This window comes from Theropithecus gelada, chromosome 8 (assembly GCF_003255815.1).
Source record: "Theropithecus gelada isolate Dixy chromosome 8, Tgel_1.0, whole genome shotgun sequence".
In the NCBI taxonomy this organism is placed as follows: domain Eukaryota; kingdom Metazoa; phylum Chordata; class Mammalia; order Primates; family Cercopithecidae; genus Theropithecus; species Theropithecus gelada.
The window spans coordinates 122,172,622-122,197,771 of record NC_037676.1 but is presented as its reverse complement, the minus strand read 5'-3'; the positions used below and the strand labels follow the sequence as shown (position 1 = coordinate 122,197,771).

At 42.7% G+C, this 25,150-nt stretch overlaps 1 protein-coding gene across 2 annotated transcripts in view; it reads right to left on the bottom strand.

Annotated features, from left to right (window-relative positions):
• The window catches only part of DEPTOR (DEP domain containing MTOR interacting protein), a 185,193-nt gene that overhangs the window by 52,864 nt on the left and 107,179 nt on the right, over positions 1-25,150 (bottom strand). For both annotated transcript variants that reach the window (XM_025393855.1, XM_025393856.1), the window contains one exon: positions 4,231-4,416. In XM_025393855.1, coding sequence (XP_025249640.1) covers positions 4,231-4,416 — 186 coding nt within the window. The remainder of the gene's footprint in view (positions 1-4,230; positions 4,417-25,150) is intronic.

Here is a 25,150-nt window from a genome sequence, read left to right as displayed (position 1 = left end):
AATGTTGTCTTATAGGATTGTGCAAGGGGTGGGTTATATCATGAGCATGAAAAGATGATATTATTTCAAGAACTACCACATCCATGCTGAGCAGTCCTTGCTAGGATATAAATGACTTGCTAGTTACACGGGATGAATCAACAGTGAAAATAAATGCCTTCTGATTTCAAATAAAACCATTAATCAGGCCGGGCCCGGTGGCTCATGCCTGTAATCCCAGCACTTTGGGAGGCCGAAGTGAGCAGATTACGAGGTCAGGAGTTCAAGACCAGCCTGGCCAACATGGTGAAACCCCATCTCTACTAAAACCACAAAAATTAGCCAGGCATGGTGGCATGCACTTGTAATCCCAGCTACTTGGGAAGCTGAGGCAGGAGAATTGCTTGAACCTGGGAGGCAGAGACTGCAGTGAACCAAGATGGCACCACTGCACTCCAGCCTGGGCGACAGAGTGAGACTCTGTCTCAGAAAAAATAAAAACAAAAACAAAGAAGGATTAATCATCCAGAGCCATGGAAGAAGGAGCTTAAAATACGGAGCACACATTCAGGCTTTGAGCGTGTATGTAAGGCAGTGTCTTATTTGGTTCTCTGTCATGGAGTAAGCTGGCTCTCAACATGGGGAGGGTATATGACTGAATGAAAGAAATCATGGAGACCCTGGCACGTGGGAAGCCCAAAATAAATGCTGGTGTTCATGGTCATGATGTGGTTCGAATATATGTCCCCACCCAAATCTCATGTTGAAAGGTAATCCCCAATGTTGGAAGGGGCCTGGTGGGAGGTGACTGGATCATGGGGGTGGATTCTCATGAATGGTTCCATCCCCATTACACTGTCCTCACCATAGTAAGTGAGTTCTTGTGAGATCCAGTTGTTTGAAAGTATGTGGCACCTCCACCCCCAACCCCTGCCACTCCCACTTGCGCCATGTGAGACCCCTACTCCCACTTCACCTTCAACCATGATTGGAAGCTTCCTGAGGTCTCCCCAAAAGCAGATACCACCATCCTTCCTGTTTTCCCTGCAGAACGGTGAGCCAATTAAACTTCTTTTCTTGATATTAGGTTGGTGCAAAAGTCATTGCGGTTTTTGCCATTAATAGTAATTTCTGTGCCCCAGGCACCAAGCCAAGCTTGGATGCATGAAGCTTGGTATCAGTTAAACTGATGTTAGCTAAAGCTGGTGGACAGAATAGGAGGTGACAATGAGACCACTTACAACTATAGGACATTTCTGTGCCCCATTACTTTTTGCAATTTTGCTATTACTTTTCACAACAAAAACCGCAATGACCTTTGCACCAACCTAACAAATTACTCAATCTCAGTTATTCCTTTATAGCAATTCAAGAATGGACTAATACAGGTTACCATGGTTACTATATCCTTCTACTCATCATTATCACTTGTTCAGGTCTATCGGGCCCACTCAAGAAACAGGCAAACCCTTGTTTGTGAGAAAGTAAAATCACTCTGCAGAAGTTTACAATGTTAAGGAGACATATATCAAGTGTGTCCTCTTGACCTGACCAGATTGGCCTGGGAGCACAGGATTAGCCTCCTGACCCTCAGCCAGTCTTTCTTTTCCCACAGAAGCTCATGCTTCTTTCTCTCCTCCAGATGGCTGCGTCTGAGGAACCTGGGTGTGGGGGATCGGGGAGGTGGTGGCATATTAAAAGCACTGGAGTAAACCAAACTCTGGGAACTAAGCTGGTGTTAGCTACAGCTGGTGGACTGAGCTCTGCCCACCACTTCCTAACTTTGCGTAAGCCACTTAATTGCTCTGTATCTTAATCTCTTCAACTGTAAAATAGGGATAAGAAAAGTCCTTTCTCTTAGGGTTACAGTAAGAATTAAATGAGAAAATTCATACAACCAAGCTTGGCTCAGGGCCTGGGGCACAGAAATGTCTCAATACATTCAGTTGTTTTGTTTTGAGATAGAGTCTCGCTCTGTCACTGAGGCTGGAGTGCAGTGGCGAGATCGCTGTTCACTGTAAACCTCCGCTTCCCGGGTTCAAGTGATACTCCTTCCTCAGCCTCCTGGGTAGCTAAGACTACAGGCACCCACCACCACACCCAGCTAATTTTTGTATTTTTAATAGAGACAGGGTTTCACTTTGTTGCCCAGGCTGGTCTCGAACTCCTGACCTCAGGTGATCCTCCCGCTTTGGCCTCCCAAAGTACTGGGATTACAGGCATAAGCCACCACACCTGACCTCAATACATATAGTTGTGGCCGGGTGCAGTGGTTCACAACTATAATCCCAGAGCTTTGGGGGACTGAGGCAGGCGGATCACCGGAGGTTGGGAGTTCGAGACTAGTCTGACCAACATGGAGAAACCTTGACTCTACTAAAAATACAAAATTAGCCAAGTGTGGTGGCATATGCCTCTAATCCCAGCTACCCAGGAGGCTGAGGCAGGAGAATCGCTTGAACCCGAGAGGCGGAGGTTGCAGTGAGCCAGGATCACGCCATTGCACTCCAGCCTGGGCAACAAGAGCGAAACTCCATCGCAAAAAAATATAAAACAAAATAAATAAATAAATAAATAAATAAAATACATATAGTTGTAAGTGCTCTCACTGTCATCTCCTGTTCATAACCAAGTCATGACACTTTCATATTGTGCTGGGTTAAGCCCAGTAGTTTCAAACCTTAAACCAACCAATTTCTCGAGGTAACACCAAGTTTTCAGGGCAGTTCAAGATACCCCTTTAAGCACCTCACCCTCTTAAACAGACGGATCCTTACTTCAAGTTCACATTTTCTGGATGCACTCATTTGTGAACACCAATCACATCATTTTTGTTTTCCTCTTACACCCTCCTGGACAGACAGATCAACCAAATCAGCACTCATAATCAATGGAGGGACAGCTGTCACAGCCAGGTCACCTTTACATCCAATCACCACCATTTCCATCACAGCTAACTGCACATCTGAGACTGTCGGACTTTAACTGTGTAACACCCCCGGCTGCTATGCTCTATGAGACTTGTATCAGCTTTGCATTGTTCTTCTTTGTTCTCTGTCACCCACTGATAATGGGTGGATAACCAGTCACTTTTTTGTGGTTACCAGTGTAAATGCCCACAGAAATAATCTTCTTATTCATCTTTGAAATAGATAGTTTTTTGAAGTTGTGATTTACAAAACTGAATAATTAAATGATATGTAAAAACTACTTGTAAGGCTGGGCATGGTAGCTCATGCCTGTAATCCCAGCACTTTGGGAGGCCAAGGCAGGAGGATCATGAGGTCAGGAGCTTGAGACTAGCCTGGTCAACATAGTGAAACCCCATCTCTACTAAAAATACAAAAACTAGCCAGGCATGGTGATGCACGCCTGTAGTCCCAGCTACTTGGGAGGCTGAGGCAGGAGAATTGCTTGAACCTGGGAGGCAGAAGTTGTGGTGAGCCAAGAGCGCACCACTGCACTCTAGCCTGGGCAACAGAGTGAGACTCCATCTAAAAAACCAAACAAACAAAAACTTGTATTTATTTATTTATTTTTAAATTTTTTGGACAGACGAGGTCTTGCTATATTGCCCAGCCTAGTCTCAAACTCCTGACCTCAAGTGATTCTCCCACCTCAGCCTCCCAAGTAGCTGAGATTACAAGTGTGCGCCATCATGCCAGGCACGAATGGCTTGCAATGAAAAATAAATAAGGTATGAGTGAGAGCATGAGAGGCCTTCTATAATTCAAATACACACTTTTATAAAACAGAGTCCTGGCATCTAAGTTGGCTGTCCAAGAAAAACTTAGGGTTTCGGAATTTTTTTCATACTTCTTGGTTATGAATAAGTAAAAATTCTTTTTTTTGAGACGGAGTCTCACTCTTTCGCCCAGGCTGGAGTGTAGTGGCGCGATCTCGGCTCACTGCAAGCTCCACCTCCCAGGTTCAGGCCATTCTCCTGCCTCAGCCTCCCAAGTAGCTGGGACCACAGGTGCCCGCCACCACGCCTGGCTAATTTTTTGTATTTTTAGTAGAGACAGGGTTTCACCGTGTTAGCCAGGATGATCTCAATCTCCTGACCTCGTGATCCACTCGCCTAGGCCTCCCAAAGTGCTGGGATTACAGGCGTGAGCCACCGCATCCGGCCATGCATAAGTAAAAAGTCTACTCTCCCATAGAGAACAGAGTTTCACAAAGGTGAGTCAAGGCTCCACTATTTCTCAAAAGACAAACACTTGAGCTCCAATAAACGCTGGGATGGCATACCTGACATAAAGCTGGTAGATTTCCGATTGTCATGGCTCTGCTTCCTCAGGCAGAAGGGACTGTCATGAGTTTCCTGGGAGGAAGGGGACTTTTCATTGAGCAGCTCCATCAGTCTTCGCCTCCGCCGGAAGTTCATTCTAAACTGGTAGAGAAGATTGCTGTCCACAAATGGGTGCTTGTTGGACACTGGGGAGAAAAAAAAAAAAAAAAAAAAAAAAACAGCCAATGAGGACTATCTGGCATCCTGGACACTGAGCACGACAGCCAAAGGACCACAGGCAACAGGGACAAAAGTCTCAAGAAAGACTTCTCTTCCACAGATGCCACATGAGCTGCTGTCCATCCATCTATGGTCCCAAGTTCTTTCCACATGGCATGCACTTTAAAAATTTGCTAACCAATTCTTCTGGGGAACTTTGTCTGACCTTGCTTTCAATCTGAGTTCTATTCTTCCTAGTGTTCTCCTGGCCCCTGTGCCGCCTCCACCAAAGCACTGATAACACTGCACCCTCACTGTCTGCCCCCTTCTCTGTCTTTCCCTCTAAACTCTAAGCTCTTTGGGGCAGTGATCACGGCTTCACTTACTCATGCGTCCCCAGTGCCCAGCAGAGACCTTGTCCCATAGCAACACTCGATTCTTTCTTTCTTTTTTTTTTTTTTTGAGATGGTGTCTTGCTCTGTCACCCAGGCTGGAGTGCAATGACATGATCTCGGCTCACTGCAACCTCCGCCTCCTGGATTCAGGCGATTCTCCTGCCTCAGCCTCCCAAGTATCTGGGATTACAGGTGCCTACCACCACATCTGGCTAATTTTTGTATTTTTCGTAGAGATGGGGTTGCACCATGTTGGCCAGGCTGGTCTCGAACTCCTAACCTCAAGTGATCCACTTGCCTCAGCCTTCCAAAGTGCTAGGATTACAGGCGTGAGCCACCACGCCTGCCCCCTCAATTCATTTTTAAAAACTTTTTATTTTGAGGCCGGGTGCAGTGGCTCACACTTGTAATCCCAGCACTTTGGGAAGCCAAGATGGGTGGATCACTTGAGGTCAGGAGTTTGACACCAGCCTGGCCAACATGGTGAATCCCCGTTTCTACTAAAAATACAAAAATTAGCCGGGTGTGGTGGCATGCACCTGTAATTCCAGCTACTCGGGAGGCTGAGGCATAAGAATCACTTGAATCCAGGAGGCAGACACTGCAGTGAGCCGAGATTGTACCGCTGCACTCCAGCCTGGGCAACAGGGCAAGACTCTGTCTTAGAAAAAACAAAATAACTTCTTATTTTGAAATAATTATAGACTTACAGAGAGTTGCAAAGAAAATACAGAGACCACACACTGTATGATTCCATTCATATGGAATGTCCAAAACAGAGACATTTCTAGAGACAGAAGTATACTGGTGGTTGCCAGGGGCTGGAGGGGGACCTTGGGGTTGGGTTGGGAGGGGTATTAGCTACAGCATGCAATTTCTTTTTGAGGTGATGAAAATGTTCTAAAATTGCCTGTTGTGATGATTGCAAAACTCTGTAAATATGCTAAGAACCACTCAATGGTACACTTTAATGAATTGCTTGGTATGTGAACTATATCTTAATAAAGCTGTTTAAAAAATTCAACAGAGTACAGAGAGTTCCTGGGTACCCTTCACCCAGATTTCCCCAATGGTAACCCCTTACATAAATAACTACAGTACAATATCAAACCAGAATGTTGACATCGGTACAGTCTACAGCCCTTATTCAGATGTCATCAGCTTTTACATGCACTCATTTGTGTGTGTGAGTGTGCATCTGTGTGCATGAGCACATAGAGTTCAGTGAGGTTTTATCACATGTAGAGATTTTTGTAACCACCAGGACAACATGACAAAGGCGCTCTCTCCCTGTGTTTCCCCTCTATGGCCTCCTTCACTGAGTTCCTGACGCCTGGCAACCACCTTTGCTCTCCATCTCTATAATGTTATCACTTTGAGAACAGTATGTAAGTGGAATCATACTGTCTGTTGCCATTTATGTTTGATGTTTAATACATAAATAAATGGTTATCCAATAATAAAGCCTGCTTAGTCCCTAAGGAAATCTATACTTTATTTATTTACTAATTTATTTAGAGATAGAGATTCACTCTGTTGCCCAGGCTGGAGTGCAGTGGCACGATCATAGCTCACTGTAGCCTCAAACCCTTGGGCTCAAGCAATCCTCCTGCCTCAACCTCCCGAGTAACTAGGACTACAGACACACACCACTGTGCCCAGCCCAAATCCACACTTTACAGTGATATAATCATGCCAGTGTGTCAACTTGAAATTAGTAATAACAAGAGCTAGCCCTCATACAGCATGTCCTATAAACCCAGCATGACCTTAAGTAAGTGTCTTATATGTTCTAATTCCTTTAATTATCACAACAGCTTGGGATATAGGTACCATTATTTTATTTCCTTTCTTTTTTTTTTAGACAGTTTCACTCTTGTTATCCAGGCTGGAGTGCAATGGCACAATCTCGGCTCCCCACAACCTCCACCTCTCAGGTTCAAGCGATTCTCCTGCCTCAGGCTCCCAAGTTGCTGGGATTACAGGCATGTACCACCAGACCCAGCTAATTTTGTATTTTTAGTAGAGACGGGGTTTCTCCATGTTGACCAGGCTGGTTTTGAACTCCTGACCTCAGGTGATCCGCCCGCCTCAACCTCCCAAAGCTCTGGGATTACAGGCGTGAGCCACTGCGCCCAGTCTATTTTATTTCTTATTTTTTTTCCTATTTTTGATGAGGAAACTGAAGTCCAAAGGTTTAGGAAGTCACCCCAAAAAGACACAGTAAATGGCAGAGGTAGAAATATAACACAGTATCTGATTCTAGAGTCCAAGTTCCAAACCACTGCTCTTACTGCTTCTATGAGAAACTATTCCTTCTCTAGATCATCATAAAAATCAAAACCATGTCCCACAAAACTGCTCATGTATGACTATCAGTCTGAAGGTACACCCAATTCTATACGATTTATATCTTAGAAATCCATTGAGATTTATTTATTGCCTCAATTTTACACTTTGAGTTCATGATTCTTGGAGCTATAGTGCAGGTGGTACATCAGGCCCCAAAAGCCATGTTCCTGGGTCATTTCTGTTCATCTGCAGAGTCATCAGGAACTCTGCAAACTGGTCACCATCATGCAGACGTCTCATGCAACTTTCCCCCAAAAGCAAAAAACTTGAATAGACAACACAAAAACAGAAGACACACAAATATCTAATCAGCACATGAAAACAGGGTCAACCTCATTAGTCAATATGGAAATACACATTAAAACCCCACAATGAGGCCAGGTGCGGTGGCTCATGCCTGTAATTCCAGCACTTTTGGAGGCCGAGGCGGGCAAATCACTTGAGGTCAGGAGTTCGAGACTAGCCTGGCCAAGATGTTGAAACCCAACCTCTGCTAAAAATACAAAAATTAGCCAGGCATGGAGCATGCCTTTAGTCCCAGCTACTCAAGAGGCTGAGATGGAAGGATCGCTTGAGCCTGGGAGTCGGAGGTTGCAGTGAGCCAAGATCACTTCATTGCACTCCAGCCTGGGTGACAGAGCGAGACTCCACTATTTTTTTGTTGTTTGATCATCCATCTATTTATTCAACTACCATGTATTGAGTTAGGTTAACTATATACCAGGTACTTTTCTTGCCCAATGTTTTAGGAAAAAATGGTAAAAACAGAAGTTAAACAAAAAATTCAATCCTGGCAACTTTTTTTTGGATTGTAAAATTCAAAATATTATAAACCACTAGGAAAAGAATCTAGATAATAAAAACCCAGTAAGAATCATATTAACACCTTTATCAATCATGCCAACTGGTTCAACAGTCTCTTTTGCTATTTCACAAACAGCATCACATCCTCTTTAGGTCAATATCAACAAATGCAATCTAGGGTTGTAACTATATTTATTATCCACATATGTTAATGAACAGTTCTTCTGGTCACATAAATATCAAGTCTTACAACATGGGTCCCTACTAAGAGAGTGCCAGTGCCAGCATTTAATCTAATAATTCATACGGCTTTCCACAATTTTTAAATGGTGATACTCACTTTGGCCAAATGAAATATGTTGGCCTCAAAGACAAATATAGTTAATTCAGTGGTATTTCTACATGTTCTTAATAAATAATCTGGACTGCTGTGGTGGCTCACACCTGTAATGCCAGCACATTGGGAGGCCAAGGTGGGAGGACAGCATGAGGCTAGGAGTTCAAGATTAGCCTGGGCAACACATTCTGTCACTAAAAATAAAATGAAATTAAAATATTAGCCAGGCATGGTGGTGCATGCCTATAGTCCCAGCTACTCAGGAGGCTGAGGTAGGAGAATTGCTTGATCCCAGGAAGTTGAGGCTGCGGTTAGCTGTGATCACACCACTATACCCCAGCCTGGGCAACAGAGTGAGATCCTGTCTCAATCAACCAATCAGTCATCAATGAATGCTCGTGCATGTAATCCCTGCACTTTGGGAGGTTGAAATGGGACAATCACTTGAGGCCAGGCATTCAAGGCCAGCTTGGGAAACATAGTGAGACTCTGTCTCAAAAAATAAAATATAAAATAAAATAAAATCATAAATAAACAAACCATCCTTGGATTCAGGAGAGGCTCACCTAATGCAATCTGGTTGCATAAGCCAATCACACTTTGATATGATAGCTACCAACGTGGTCCTCTTGAAGACAGTCAAATTTTTACATAAATTTACTATATCACTATACTCAGTAATGCTATAATAAAATTTTGTAGGTAAGTTATTTATTTCTGGTAACCTTCTGAGTTTGTTGAGATTTTTAAAAAATCCTCAAGCTGACTTTGGCAAGTTTCTTAAAATTATGACTTGCAAATATATAGCTCTGTAGACATTTATTAAGACCTACTATTTTCTCTTGGCACGGTGAATTACATAAAATATTGCCTCTGTATAAGTAAATCCAGGAAAGCATTCTAAATCCAAAAAAAAAAAAAAAATGTATAACAGACTTCAAAGTACTTTAAGAGTATTTTTAAATGAAATAGAAATTTGACCGCTGACCTAATTATGTCTCTCCTCCAGCTTTAATTATTGACCCAGTGTTTAATTTACACCCAGTCTCCATCTTACACCTCCCCACTTCTATACCACCTATAACCAACCGGGCAAACATTCTATCTAAGATCAAATACAAAAGTTAACTTTAAATAGTCCTTCCTCATCACATTCTTTCCCCAATAGAATAGGTGACCTCAAACATAATGAAATCAGGTAACATGAGGGTCCGATGAGATAGTCAACTATAAGTGTTCAGCATAATGCCAAATACATTGTAAGCACTCAATAAATTATACCTTTATTATTTTACAACCACTGTTTTTTTTACTGTTATCATCATCTGTTGACGATATGCTGCCATTTGGCCTAGGAGAATTCAATTTTATGGGATATAATATTTAATGCCCCACCTCAATTTTCAAGGATGGATTTGGATCTGGGTGTCTCAGGAGCAGCCACCCTCCCTGGAATGAAGGTTGCCACGCGTTTATTCACCTAGCTGTGTGGCTGACACAGATGGAGTCGAGTTCTCCTCTCAGCATACAAAAGTGACAATTGTATGTATCACTTGCATCATTGCCAATAAGTTATTAATATTTTGCCTTTTTTCTGTCTCTCATTAAAAGTTTAATGATATAAACAGTTTAATGATATAAACATTGAGTTTCATACATTTGCTTTTTGTGTGAGTAAAGTTTTAGGTTTAATATATATAATCACAACTTTAAAAGCTGAAGGAGTTCAGGTAGACAGCCATATTATGGCATCAATAAATCACACATGACATCCATTCATTTATTTGACAAACTGAGCACCTACTAAGTATCATACTCCATCCCAGCTACTGATCTTAACATTGTGATTGAAATATGACACCTTCATCTGCTCATCTCTTTATGCTCACCAATGCCAAAGCCTGCTAAAAGAGACATCATTTCACACAAGAACGAAGCAATTAAGTTGGAACTTTATTGACAATTTTTATGCTGAATAACTTTTAGAAATTTCTTTTTCTTTTTTTTTTTTTTGAGACTAAGGAGCCTCGTTCTGTCATCCAGCCTGGAGTGCAGCGACGTGACCTTGGCCCACTGCAACCTCCACCTCCTGGGTTCAAGCAACTCTCCTGCCTCAGTCCCCCGAGTAGCTGGGATTATAGGCACCTGCCACCATGCCTGGCTAATTTTTGTATTTTTAGTGGAGACAGGGTTTCACCACGTTGGCCAGGCTTGTCTGGAACTCCTGACCTCAAGTGATCCACTTGCCTCGGCCTCCCAAAGTGCTAGGATTACGGGCATGAGCCACCATGCCTGGTCTACTTTTAGAAAATTTATCACACAACGAAAAGCACAAGTTTTAGAGCCAGATATCTTCAGTTTCAATCCTAGCTGTGCCACATTTACTATCTGAGTATTTGGGCAACTTATTCAATTTTTTGCATATATTCTGTGGGAAGGAAAAATGAAATAATTTATGTAAGAGATGTGGCATGGCATCTGACATATAGTGTTGTAAGCATTCTTCATTTTAGACTTCTAAAGACTGACTTCACACTTTGCTCATTTAAGTTCCTATGGAGAACTCATTTCCTCTATCTTTTCTGCCTTTATTTTTTTCTTTTTTTTTAATTTACCACTTATTCTGAAATTCTAATTCTTCTAACTTTCTTTTTTCATTCTTTTTTTTTTTTTTTTTTTTTGAGACAGAGTCTCACTCTGTTGCCCAGGCTGAAGTGCAATGGTGCGATCTCGGCTCACTACAAGCTCTACCTGCTGAGTTCAAGCAATTCTCCTGCCTCAGCCTCCCAAGTAGCTGAAACTACAGGCTTGCACCACCATGTCCAGCTAATTTTTTGTATTTTTAGTAGAGATGGGGTTTCACCATGTTGGCCAGGCTGGTCTTAAACTCCTGACCTCGTGATCTGCCCACCTCAGTCTCCCAAAGTGCTCGCATTACAGGCGTGAGCCACTGCACCCGGCCTAACTTTCTTTAAAGAACACATTGCCCTTCTCTGAGCAGTTTGTTACCTTTTCACCCGTGAAAAACATATGAAATCATAACCAGATATCCAGCTAAAGCTTAGTGAGTACCCCACTCAAAGATATTCAAACTTCAGAAGTTGACAGCAAAAAATAAAGCAGTGCATTAAGACACAGTAAAGTTTGGGAAGTAAGTAGATTATGAAAGTCAAAGATCATTGTTATAGTCATAAATTATATAAGTAGAGGTTCAAGAATTAACAACAGCTAAATGACATAGAGTTTATATTCCAGAGAGAGAAAAGTTGATGTTTTTGGTACACTTTTTTTTTTTTTTTTTTTTTTGAGGCAGTCTCACTCTGTCACCCAGAGTGGTGCGATCTTGGCTCACTGCAACTTCTGCCTCCAGGGTTCAAGTGATGGTCCTGCTTCTGCCTCCCAAGTAGCTGGGATTACAGGCATGAGCCACCACGCCCAGCCTGATTTTTTCTTTTTCTTTTTCTTTTTTTTTTTGAGACAGCGTCTTTGCTCTGTTGCCCAGGCTGGAGTGCAATGATGCGATCTCGGCTCACTGCAACCTCCACCTCCTGGGTTCAAGCAATTCTCCTGCATCAGCCTCCCGAATAGCCGGGATTACAGGTGCGTGCCCCCATGCCCCACTAATTTTTGTATTTTTAGTAGAGATGGAGTTTCACCATGTTGGCCAGGCTGGTCTCAAACCCCTGACCTCAGGTGACCTACCTGCCTCAGTCTCCCAAAGTGCTAGGATTACAGGTGTGAGCCACCGTACACTCGGCCTCAGCCTGATTTTTTCTCCACATTAACATGTAATTCTCCATACTGAATATAAAAATCCTTGCTACATAAACAACTTACTTTCTGTTAAACACAGAAAACAATAATCCATGATATGGGGAAAAAAGTAAAGAGAAGGAGGAAAAAGCATGGGGAACAGTTTGTTTGTGCCTGTCTTACATTTGTTCCAATTCTACATTTCTCAGATCCCAGTGATATACAGCACCTTTGTATTATAGTAAATGTAATATATACCATTTGATACATTTCATTTCATTCTTTGCTCCTTGGGACTATTTATCTGTAAACAGGACAACAATTCAAAGAGACAGTGTTCAACATCTACATTCAATATCTAATATTACAGTTGTGATCTTAACAGCAGTTGTAATTGAAAACTGATAATTGGGTACTCATCCAATTTATAATTTCTGGGACTTTCCAAGCCTTCCCTTTTGCTTTGGTAGAATTCTCTAGGGGCTTGGCTTGGCTTCGTATTAAATGGGATTTAAACTAGGAAGAAAAGCAGACATAGCCAGAAAGCTAGAGCCATATATTTGTGAGAGGATCTCATTGTTTAGGAAAGTTGGGACTCTAGAAGCACTCAATTCACTATTTGGTCAAAGAAAAACAGATCCCTATGCACTGTTATGCTTAACTGCAGAAGTCATGAGGGAAACGTCATGTAGTTTACCAAAATAATAAAGTGACATGGTACAGGTATATTCTTCTTTTTGTGGATATTGTGACTACATTTTCCTCCCTTGTATATTATTAGGATGATTTTAGCAGGCAAAGAAATAATAGAAGCTGATTACTTAAAAGGGGGAAAATTGACTTCCATTCAACTCATGCATGTAGTCTGAGGATGAATATAAAAATGTATCATCTTGAATTCTACAAGTTCTACTGAATATAAAAATATTTTAGCTGGGCACGGTGGCTCATGCCTGTAATCTCGGCACTTTGGGAGGCCTTGAGGCGGGTGGATCACCTGAGGTCAGGAGCTCGAGACCAGCCTGGCCAACATGGTGAATCCTTGCCTCTAGTAAAAACATAAAAATTAGCCAGGCATGGTGGCGCACACCTGTAATTCCAGCTACTTGATAGGCTGAGGCTTGAGAATCTCTTGAACCCAGGAAGTGGCGGTTGCAGTGAGTTGAGATCATGCCACTGCACTCTAGCCTGGGCACAGAGTGAGACTCTGTCTCAGAAACAAACAAACAAAAATTTAGTCTACTTATCTAGTTGGAAGGAGGAAGGTCACATACTTTCATTCATCCTTGAAATGCTTGCTCATAAATGATGTAACACAACAGGCACCATGAAACATGTGAACTGAATCCAGCACTATGATAGCAGCATACAGGGAATGCGCAGATACCAACTGTGCCCTGGATGGCACATCATCAAAAATTTTTAAAACGTGGTCTTGGACTTACGGTCACATAAACAACTTAGTAGAATGAAATCAGACTTAAACAGAGAGGGATTAAAGATGATGATTATCCTACTGAGGAAGAAGAAGGTCAGCAAGGTGGGGCTAACTGCACACCAGTGTCAAAGTTACAAAGGTCATCAAGATCACCTTGAAGACAGAAGACCCTGGCTAGCTGCCTGGCTCACTGCTTCACCAAGCGCACAAGGGTGGGTGGGGCTCCTGTGAGGGATCATTTTTTTTGGTCACCAGGGATGGTATTCTATCCAACCATTCACTCCTTTTCCTCTTATTTTCTTAGCTACTACTGATCTCTGTATCTTTTCCTAAAAGAGTCACCTAGCCCTGATAGACATTGCTCAAGATCCCTGATAAACTGCAAGGATAAATGGATGGTGGACCTATTCCTCAGACTTGGTGTTTCTAGAAGGTGAGTAAATTCTGCATACAAAAGTGCTGTGATTTCCCCGCCAGCAAGACATAAGCTTTAACTTCTTTCACACATCCAGGGATAGATTTGCAGTATTTTGTCTTTGGGGTTCTGCGAGATCACAGTCCTACAGAGTCGAAGCATCTGATGTCCTTTAGTCTGCTTCATAATTTAAAAATGGTCAAGACTGAAGAAATATGGATAACACGCTTTTTAATTGTGCATTTGTAGAAAAGCCTTAATTAAGAATTAGTTACAATAGAAAAGTTAAAGTTTTTTTTTTTTTAAAGAAAATCTGACTGCAGGCTATTAAACTTAGTACACTTATGCAGGAACAGAAAACCAAATACCTCATGTTCTCACTTATAAGTGGGAGCTAAATGATAAGAACTTATGAATACAAAGAAGGAAACAACAGCCGAGCTGAGCGTGGTAGCTCATGCCTGTAGTCTCATCACTTTGGGAGGCTGAGGCAGGCAGATCACTTGAGGCCAGGAGTTCGAGACCAGCCTGGCCAACTCAGCAAAACCCCGTCTCTATTAAAAATAGAAAAAAATTAGCCAGGTGTGGTGGCACACACCTGTAATCCCAGCTACTCGGGAGGCTGAAGCACAAGAATCACTTGAATCCAGGAGGCGGAGGTTGCAGTGAGCCAAGATTGTGCCACTGCACTCCAGCCTGGGCAACAGAGCAAGACTCTGTTTCAAAAAAAAAAAAAAAGACCAGGCGCTGGGACCTACATGAGGGGGTAAGGTGGGAGGAAGAGAGGAGAAGAAAAGATAACTATTGGGCACCAGGCTTAATACTGGGGTGATGAAATAACATGTACAATAACCCCCCGTGACACATGTTTACTTTCATAACAAACCTTCGCATGTACCCCCAAACTAAGAATAAAACATGTTTTAAAAAGGAAAGGAAAGGAAGGGAGGGAGGGGGGGGGGGGGGGGGGAGGGGGGGGGGGGGGGAGAGAGAGAGAGAGAGAGAGAGAGAGAGAGGGAGGAAGGAAGGAAGGAAGGAAGGAAGGAAGGAAGGAAGGAAGGAAGGAAGGAACCTGAGCTGTACTTAAGGCCATCTCAAGCATCTCAAGCCATCCTAAATGAAAGCAGTAGTTGAAGGAGCCCTACTTCCTAAAGCAGCAAAAGTCCTTGAATCGAAAACATTAAGCAATTGTTTTTAAGTGCCTACTCCAAAACAACGGTGCTAGCTGCTTGGGATACAAAACTCTCCAAAAGGCAGTAACAACAGTGAGTCAGAGGACTAAAATAATGACTTCCTTAGCACTCACAACATTAAGAAGAGGATATGAAAGCAGGAACTCGATTGTAGGGCGTAAAATCCTATTAACTGATATTACTGAAACAAAACATTTCACATTCACAAAGTTATAACCCACTTACACTTATTTAATTGATTGAAGAGAGGCAAGAGGATGGAAAAGAGGTAAAAGGATTCAGAGTAACTTTAGTAAAGATAGAAAACGAAACATGACACTGCGATTGTCTGAGTGCTGCAGCTTCTGTGTCTTACTGCCAGAAATGTAAAGGCAATAAACAGATGGAAAGTGGACCTATGTTTTATTCTTCTGCATGTATCATTCAATAACAGCTGGGTACATTCCAAAGACTAGAAAGAACCTCTACTGTTAGTGATAACATGCAGAACAAAAGGTAGGATTTTCAGAGATAATCTTGTTTATCAGAGACTAGATTGTACTGTAAGTGCAGAGAAGCCTAAAAACAAAATTATTTCATCTGGCAAATGGAATATCTCAGATACAAAATTCAACAAAAGAAATCTGTAACTGTGTTCTAGATCTTTTGAAATTGTTGGCACAAACCCAAAGGCCCGATCAAAGTATTTCAGTGTTGATTTACTTAACAAGTATGTAACAGCAGAGAGTATAAGATACCATTTAAGACCAGCAATGGATGAGGTCATCAAATACATTAAGCTCTGCCCACCCAGGCATCCAATAATGAGAATGTAGACAATAAAAATAAGATAATTATCAGCTATCATTTACTGAATGATAGAGAGTCTGTGCACGGCCCTGTGCCAAGCACATTACAGGTTTATATCATTTACTTCTCACAACAGTACTATGAAAGAGTTATTATATTCCCATATATATTATATTCCCATATTATGATTCCTATTTTACAGATAAGGAAACTGGGACTTAGACAAGGCAAATTGCCTGAGTGTCTCAGAGTCACTAACAAGAAGATGCAAGACAGAAGTGCTTACAAACTCACTCCAGGGCCTCACCCCGAACCTCCACACTAGCCTGTCTCCCATTCCAAGGTGTGATCATGATAAACAAGGAGGCAGACAAGCTTGAAACACAGGAGCGTGGAGTCTGCTTTGCCCACATTTATTCCTGTTTCCAGGTTACAGAAGGTAATTTGGCTGGAAATGTTTTCCATAAAATTCTTTACCATTGGCCCGGCACCGTGGCTCCTGCCTGTAATCCTCACACTTTAGGAGGCCAAGACAAGAGGGTCACTTGAGCCCAAGAGTTTGACACTAACCTGAGCAACATAGTGAGACCTTGTCTCTATTTATTTAAAATAATTTTTAAAAAAATATTCACCACCAAAAAATGCTAATTACTTTGGAATTGCTTACCAAAACAATGTGGCAGCCAGGCACGATGGCTCATATCTATAATCCTAGCACTTTGGGAATCCAAGGCAGGCAGATTACTTGAGCCCAAGAGTTTGAGACTAGCCTGGGCAACATGGTAAAACCCCATCTCTATTTAAAAAAAAAAAAAAAAAAAGGATATGGCTATAGCACAGAAAACATTGCTCTGACCTCAGAGAGCCCAGGGTTGAATCCCAGTTTCACTATTTACTTAATTACTTAACTGCTCTGAATTTTAGTTTTCTTCATCTATAAAATGAATTGGAGGAACAATGAAACAACATATGTAAAAGGTCCAGTAGACTGGACACGGTGGATCACGCCTGTAATCCTAGCACTTTGGGGACCCAAGGCGGGCAGTTCGCTTGAGGTCAGGAATTCAAGACCAACCTGTCCAAAATGGTGAAACCCCATCTCTACTTAAAATACAAAAATTAGCCAGGCACGGTGGTACACACCTGTAATCCCAGCTACTTGGGAGGCTGAGGCAGGAGAATCACTTGAACCCAGGAGGCAGAGGTTGCAGTGAACCAAGATCACACCACTACACTCAAGCCTGGGCAACAGAGCAAGACTCCATCTCAAAAATATATTTATAAAATAAAATTTGGACCTGGGCAAGATGGCTGAACAGAAACAGTTCTGGTCTGCAGCTCCCAGAGAGATCAATGCAGAAGATGGGTGATTTCTGTATTTCCAACTGAGGTACCCGGTTCATCTCATTGGGACTGGTTAGACAGTGGGTGTAGCCCATGGAGGGCAAGCAGAAGCAGAATGGGACATCGCCTCCCCCAGGAAGCACAAGGGGTCAGGGAATTCCCTTCCTTAGCCAAGGGAAGCCGTAAGGGACTCTGCCATGAGGAACAGTGCATTCTAGCCCAGATACAATGCTTTTTCCCATGGTCTTTGCAACCCGCAGACCAGGAGATTCCTTAGTGTGCCTACACCACTGGGGCCCTGGGTTTCAAGCACAAAACTGGGCAGCCGTTTGGGCAGGCACTGAGCTAGCCGCAGGAGTTTTTTATTCATACCCCAGTGGCACCTGGAACACCAGCGAGACAGAACTGTTCACTCCCCTGGAAAGGGGGCTGAAGCCAGGGAGCCAAGTGGTCTAGCTCAGCAGTTCCCAACCCAGTGGAGCCCAGTAAGCTAAGATCTACTGGTTTGAAATTCTTGCTGCCAGCACAGCAGTCAGAGGTCAAGCTGGGACACTCGAGCTTGGTGGGGGGAAGGGTGTCCACCATTACTGAGGCTTGAGTAGGCGGTTTTTCCCCTCACAGTGTAAACAAGGCCACCGGGAAGTTCGAACTGGGCAGAGCCCACCACAGCTGCGCAAAGCCATTGTAGCCAGGCTGCCTCTCTAGATTCCTATATGAGAATCTAGACAGTTCTAGATTCCTCCACTCTGGGCAGGGCATCTCTGATGAAGGGAGTTCCCTGACCCCTTGTGCTTCCTGGGTGAGGCGATATCCCATTCTGCTTCTGCTTGCCCTCCATGGGCTACACCCACTGTCTAACCAGTCCCAATGAGATGAACCGGGTACCTCAGTTGGAAATGCAGAAATCACCCACCTTCTGTGTTGATCTCACTGGGAGCTGCAGACCAGAGCTGTTCCTGTTCATCCATCTTGCCCAGGTCTAAATTTTATTTTATAAATATTTTTTTGAGATGGAGTCTTGCTCTGTTGTCCAGGCAGCAGCCCCAGTCAGGGGCTTATAGATAAAACTCTCTTCTCCCTGGGACAGAGCACCTGGGGGAAGGGGCGGCTATGGGCGCAGCTTCAGCAGACTTAAACATTCCTGCCTGCCGGCTCTGAAGAGAGCAGTGGATCTTCCAGCACAGTGCTCGAGCTCTGCTAAGGGACAGATTGCCTCCTCAGGTGGGTCCCTGAACCCCATACCTCCTGACTGGGAGACATCTCCCAGCAGAGGTCGACAGGCATCTCATATAGGAGAGCTCTGGTTGGCATCTGGCAGGTGCCCCTCTGGGACAAAGCTTCCAGTGGAAAGAACAGGCAGCAACCTTTGCGGTTCTGTAGCCTCCGCTGGTGATACCCAGGCAAACAGGGTCTGGAGTGGACCCTCAGCAAACTCCAGCAGAGCTGCAGCAAAGGGGCCTGACTTAGAAGGAAAACTAACAAACAGAGAGGAATAGCATCAATGTCAACAAAAAGGACATCCACACAAAAACTCTATCCGAAGGTCACCAACATCAAAGACCAAAGGTAGATAAATTCACGAAGATGAGGAAAAACCAGCACAAAAAGACTGAAAATTCCAAAAACCAGGACATCCCTTCTCCTCCAAAGGATCACAACTCCTCGCCAGCAAGGGAACAAAACTGGACAGAGAATGAGTTTGACAAATTGACAGAGTAGGCTTCAGAAGGTGGATAATAACAAACTCCTCTGAGCTAAAGGAGCATGTTCTGACCCAATGCAAGAAGCTAAGAACCTTGAAGAAATGCTAAAGGAATTGCTCACTAGAATAACCAGTTTAGAGAATATATATAACCTGATAATGCTGAAAAATCACAGCATGAGAACTTTGTGAAGCATATACAAGTATCAATAGCTGAATCAATCAAGCAGAAGAAAGGATAGCAGACATTGAAGATCAACTTAATGAAATAAAGTGTGAAGACAAGATTAGAGAAAAAAAGAATGAAACGGAACAAAGCCTCCAAGAAATATGGGACTATGTGAAAAGACCAAACCTACGTTTGATTGGTGTACCTGAAAGTGACGGGGAGAATGGAACCAAGTTGGAAAACACTCTTCAGGATATTATTAAGGAGAACTTCCCCAACCTAGCAAGAGAGGCCAACATTCAAATTCAGGAAACACAGAGAACACTACAAAGATACTCCTCAAGAAGAGCAACCCCAAGACACATAATCATCAGATTCACCAAGGTTGAAATGAAGGAAAAAATATTAAGGGCGCCAGAGAGAAAGGTAGGGTTACCCACAAAAAGAAGCCTATCAGACTAAGAGCAGATCTCTCAGCAGAAACTCTACAAGCCGGAAGAGAGTGGGGGCCAAAATTCGACATTCTTAAAGAAAATAATTTTCAACCCAGAATTTCATATCCAGGCCAAACTACGCTTCATAAGTGAACGAGAAATCCTTTACAGACAAGCAAATGCTGAGGGATTTTGTCACCACCGGGCCTGCCTTACAAGAGCTCCTGAAGGAAGCACTAAATATGGAATGGAACAACTGGTACCAGCCACTGCAAAAACATACTGAATTGTAAAGACCATCAACACTATGAAGAAACTGCATCAATAGGCAAAATAACCAGCTAGCATCATAATGACAGGATCAAATTCACAAAAAACAATATTAACCTTAAATGTAAACAGGCTAAATGCCCCAATTAAAAGACACAGACTGGTAAATTGGATAAAGAGTCAAGACCCATCGATGTGCTGTATTCAGGAGATGAATCTCATGTGCAAAGACACACATAGCCTCAAAATAAAGGGATGGAGGAATATTTACCAAGCAAATGGAAAGCAAAAAAAACAAAAACAAAAACAAAAAAAAACCAGGGTTTGCAATCCTAGTCTCTAATAAAACAGACTTTAAACCAACAAAGATCAAAAAAGATGAAGAAGGGCATTACATAATGATAAGGAGATCAATGCAACAAGAAGAGCTAACTGTCCTAAATATATATACACCCAATACAGGAGAACTGAGATTCATAAAGCAAGTTCTTAGAGACCATTCAGGACACAGGCATGGGTAAAGACTTCATGACTAAAACACCAAAAGCAATGGCAACAAAAGCCAAAATTAACAAATGGGATCTAATTAAACTAAAGAGCTTCTGCACAGCAAAAGAAACTATCATCAGAGTGAACAGGCAACCTACAGAATGGGAGAAAATTTTTGCAATCTATCCGTCTGACAAAGGGCTAATATCTAGAATCTACAAGGAACTTAAACAAATTTACAAGAAAAAACAATCCCATCAAAAAGTAGGTGAGGGATATGAACAGACACTTCTCAAAAGAAGACATTTATGCAGCCAACGAACATGAAAAAAAAAGTTCATCATCACCGGTCATTAGAGAAACTCAAATCAAAACCATGAGATACCATCTCACGCCAGTTAGAATGGTGATCACTAAAAAGTTGAGAAACAATAGATGCTGGAGAGGATGTGGAGAAATAGGAACATTTTTCTTTTTGAGACAGAGTCTCGCACTGTTGCCCAGGCTGGAGTGCAATGGCGTGATCTTGGCTCACTGTAACCTCTGCCTCCTGGGTCCAAGCAATTCTCTTGCCTCAGCCTCCCAAGTAGCTGGGATTACAGGCACCTGCCACTACACCCAGCTAATTTTTTGTATTTTTAGTAGACATGGGGTTTCACTATGTAGGCCAGGCTGGTCTCAAACTCCTGACCTTGTGATCCAACTGCCTTGGCCTCCCAAAGTGCTGGGATTATAGGTGTGAGCCACCATGCCCGGCCCAGGAATGCTTCTATACTGTTGGTGGGACTGTAAATTAGTTCAATCATCGCAGAAGACAGTGTGGCGATTCCTCAAGGATCTAGAACCAGAAATACCATTTGACCCAGCAATCCCATTACTAGGTATATACCTAAAGGATTGTAAATCATTCTACTATAAAGACACATACACACATATGTTTATTGCAGCACTATTCACAATAGCAAAACTTGGAACCAACCCAAATGTCCATCAACGATAGACTGAATAAAGAAAACGTGGCACATATACACCATGGAATACTATGCAGCCATAAAAAAGGATGAGTTGATGTCCTTTGCATGGACATGGATGAAACTGAAAACCATCATTCTCAGCAAACTAACACAGGAACAGAAAACCAAACACTGCATGTTCTCACCCGTAAGTGGGAGTTGAACAACAAAAACACATGGACACAGGGAGGGGAACATCACACACTGGGGCCTGTTGGAGGGTGGGGGGCTAGGGGAGGCATAACATTAGGAGAAATACCTAATGTAGATGATGGGTTGATGGGTGCAGCAAACCACCATGGCACTTGTATACCTGTGTAGCAAACTTGCACATTCTGCACATGTATCCCAGAACTTAAAGTATAATAAAAATAAAAAATAAAAAATGTAAAAGTAAACTAAAAGGCCTAGTGGTGTCCCTGGTCCATAGAAGGATTCCATAAATATTAGCCATGTGTGCTTCCATGCAAGGGCCCAGGGTGTCAGGGCCAAAAGGATATCTTTCCAAGGTAGAAGCCTTTTCAGACCTTATTTTTATAGAAGGGTCTAGAAGTAACTCTAGGTGGTCTCGGGGAACAGACACTGGGGATACTGAAATAAAATCCTTCCCAGGAACCCCAGGATGTGAAAGTGTCTTCCCAAAGGCTCACTCCTGCATGGCATTTTCTTAGTATTCCCAGGAAAGTTACCACATTAACCTGCTGGTGCTTTACTGCACAGTCATTTATCAGGTGCTGCTTTTGAGACGGAAGAGATAAAGTCAGTATGTCAACAGACCCTCAAAGGAGGAAGAGGCTGAAGTTCAGAAAAGGAAGATAGCAGTGGCAAGACATAGTCTTTTTTTTTTTAAACGGTCTTTATATATTTTCTATATCGTTCATAGCTTTAAAAAAGATAGACGATGCAGAAAAAAACACCCACTTACTTTTTAAAAAAATAAACTTCACATTTTAGAATAACTTTAGATTTATAGAAAAGCTACAAAGAAGGCCAGGCACAGTGGCTCACGCCTGTAATCCCAGAACTTTTGGAGGCCGAGGCAAGCAGATTACTTGAGGTCAGGAGTTCGTGACCAGCCTGGCCAACATGGTGAAACCTGTCTCTGCTAAAAATACAAAAATTAGCTGAGTGTGGTGGCGGGCACCTGTAATCCCAGCTACTCCACAGGCTAAGCAGGACAATTACTTGAACCTGGAAGGTAGAGGCTGCAGTGAGCCGAGATGACACCACTGCACTCCAGCCTGGGTGACAGTGTGAGACTCCATCCCAAAAAAATAAGTAAATAAATACAAAAATTAGCTGGGCGTGGTGCTGCGCGCCTGTAATCCCAGCTACTCGGTTGCAGTAAGCCAAAATTGCACCACTGCACTCCAGCTTGGGAGACACAGAAAGACTCCAGCTCAAAAAAAAAAAAAAAAAAAGAAGAAGAAAGAAAGAAAAGAAAAGGAAGAAAGAAAGAAAGACTGCAAAGATAGTACAGATAGTTCCCTTACACCCTTCATCCAGCACCCCCAAATGTTAACAAAACCATGGTACCTTTGCTGAAACTGAGACATTAACATTGGTATACCCATCTGCTTTTAAATCTAGCTTAGAGCTATAAGGAACTCTTTGTGTGGACACAGGAAGAAAGCTGTTCCTTAAAAGCGTATGTTTCATAAGGAAGTTTGCTTAGTTATTTAATGAAAAAGACATTTGTCCTTGTGGCTGACAGTGCCAGCTGCTTATTCAAACCCAATCTCTCTTTCTTCTTCCTTAAGAATTTTGCTCAGGGCAGTAGTGTGCCCAGCCAAAACCATATGAGTCACCAACTGCCTTCCACCCTGGGGTTACCATGTGACACAGTTCTGGCCCATGAGATGTAGGATGAAATCCCTGGGACAAACTACCCTTCCCAAATAAAAAAGCAAAGTCTTGCTAGGTGACACCTCTCTGCTCTTAACTCTTTGTCATTCCCTGTTCTTCCTGCCCAGAGTGCAGACATTAGGCCTGGTGTACATTAAGAACAGGAGAGAGAGATGGACAGCACCTATGTCGGGAGTCTCAGTGTCAGCCTGGGATTCTAGACCTGGGGGCATCTCACTTCAGGAGGCAGAGAAACCTCACTGCTTAAACTATCTTTACCGCACTTTCTGTTATTTGTTGCTAAACACAACTCAGATAGCATCCCAAATTCAAGTCTAGAGACATAAGATCAAAAGCTTAGGAAACAAACACTTTCTATCTATTTGAAGCCCATATTGTGTTAAGAAACTATGCTTGACTCAGAAGCCATGAAGCTGCTTAGACAGGAAGTCAAGCTGTCAGAAGACCTAGCTTCTAGCAACGTGGCTCAGATTCCCCTGCGATAGAACAGGGGAATGTTCAGTTATGTTATGTTCAGTCCCTAGGCCTCAATTTTTCCATCTGTGGAAGAGAAATTACGATACTGTATTCTTTTATCCAAAGCAAGTGAAATTAATAAATCTGTAGAAACCAATCGCTCCCTGAAAGACAGGGTCTCCATAATGCTAATATACCATTAATAATATTGTTCTGCTGTCAGTAAAACTCCAAAGGACCCCACAATGAAAACTAAATTTTTATTTTTATTTTTATTTTTTTAAATACGGAGTCTTACACTGTCACCCCAGCTAGAGTGCAGTGGCATGATCTTGGCTCACTGCAATCTCCGCCTCCCAGATCAAGCGATTCTCCTGACTCAGCCTCTGGAGTAGCTGAGATTACAGGCGCCCACCACCACTCCCAGCTAATTTTTCGTATTTTTAGTAGAGATGAGGTTTCACCATGTTGGCCAGGCTGGTCTCAAACTCCTGACCTTGTGATTCGCCTGCCTCAGCTTCCCAAAGCGCTGGGATTACAGGTGTGAGCCACCACGCCCAGACTGAAGACTAGGAATTTAAGAGACTTGCCAAAATCAAGTCCGGTCTAAACAATAATAGCTAACTACAATTTTTTTTTTTTTTTTTTTTGAGATAGGGTCTTGCTCTGTTGCCTGGAGTGCAGTGGCACAATCACTGCTCACTGCAGCTTTAACCTTTCCAGGCTCAAGCAATCCTCTCATCTCAGCCTCCTGAGTAGTTGGGACTACAGGCGTGCATCACCACACCTGGCTAACTATTTTGATATTTTGTAGAGATGGAGTTTCACTGTGTTGCCCAGGCTTGTCTTGAATTCCTGGGCTCAAATGATTGCCCGTCTCGGCCTCCCAAAATGCTAGGAATACAGGCATGAGCCACTGTGCCCGTCCTACATTTTTGACTTCTGGAAATATTAAAAAATCAAAAGTAAAAACGGAGTGGAAAGAAAAAGTAGAAAATTGAAGCTGCAAATGGACCTGAATAGACTCGTCCTAAAATATACTTGGTAGTGTAGAATTTGGTGTTAATTCAGTTTGGAAGTCATACATTAGCAGTTTGATGGACATTGTTTCGATTCTTTAGGAGAACCTGTTAAACAAGTACAGGAATTCTTTCTCATGGAGGCCATAGAACAGTTGTTTGGAACTTGGATTCTGGAGTCAGACACTATAGTTGTATTTCTCCTCATGCCATTTACTGTGTTTTCTTTGGGTGACTTCCTAATACCTTTGGGCTTTAGCTTCCTCATCAAAAACTGAGCAAGAAAGAAAATAGGATTGTGAAATCATGGTGCTGGGGAAGGGAGAACATTTGTTGTTACCTATGTGGCTCGTACCCACTTTATATAGATGTCCAAATTGGCACTGTAAAAACACAGATGTCAGAAATCTCAGACATAGAGGAACAAAGATCACAGAGATAAGGGACTGAAAAATGAAATGCAGCCGGGCACAGTGTCTCAAG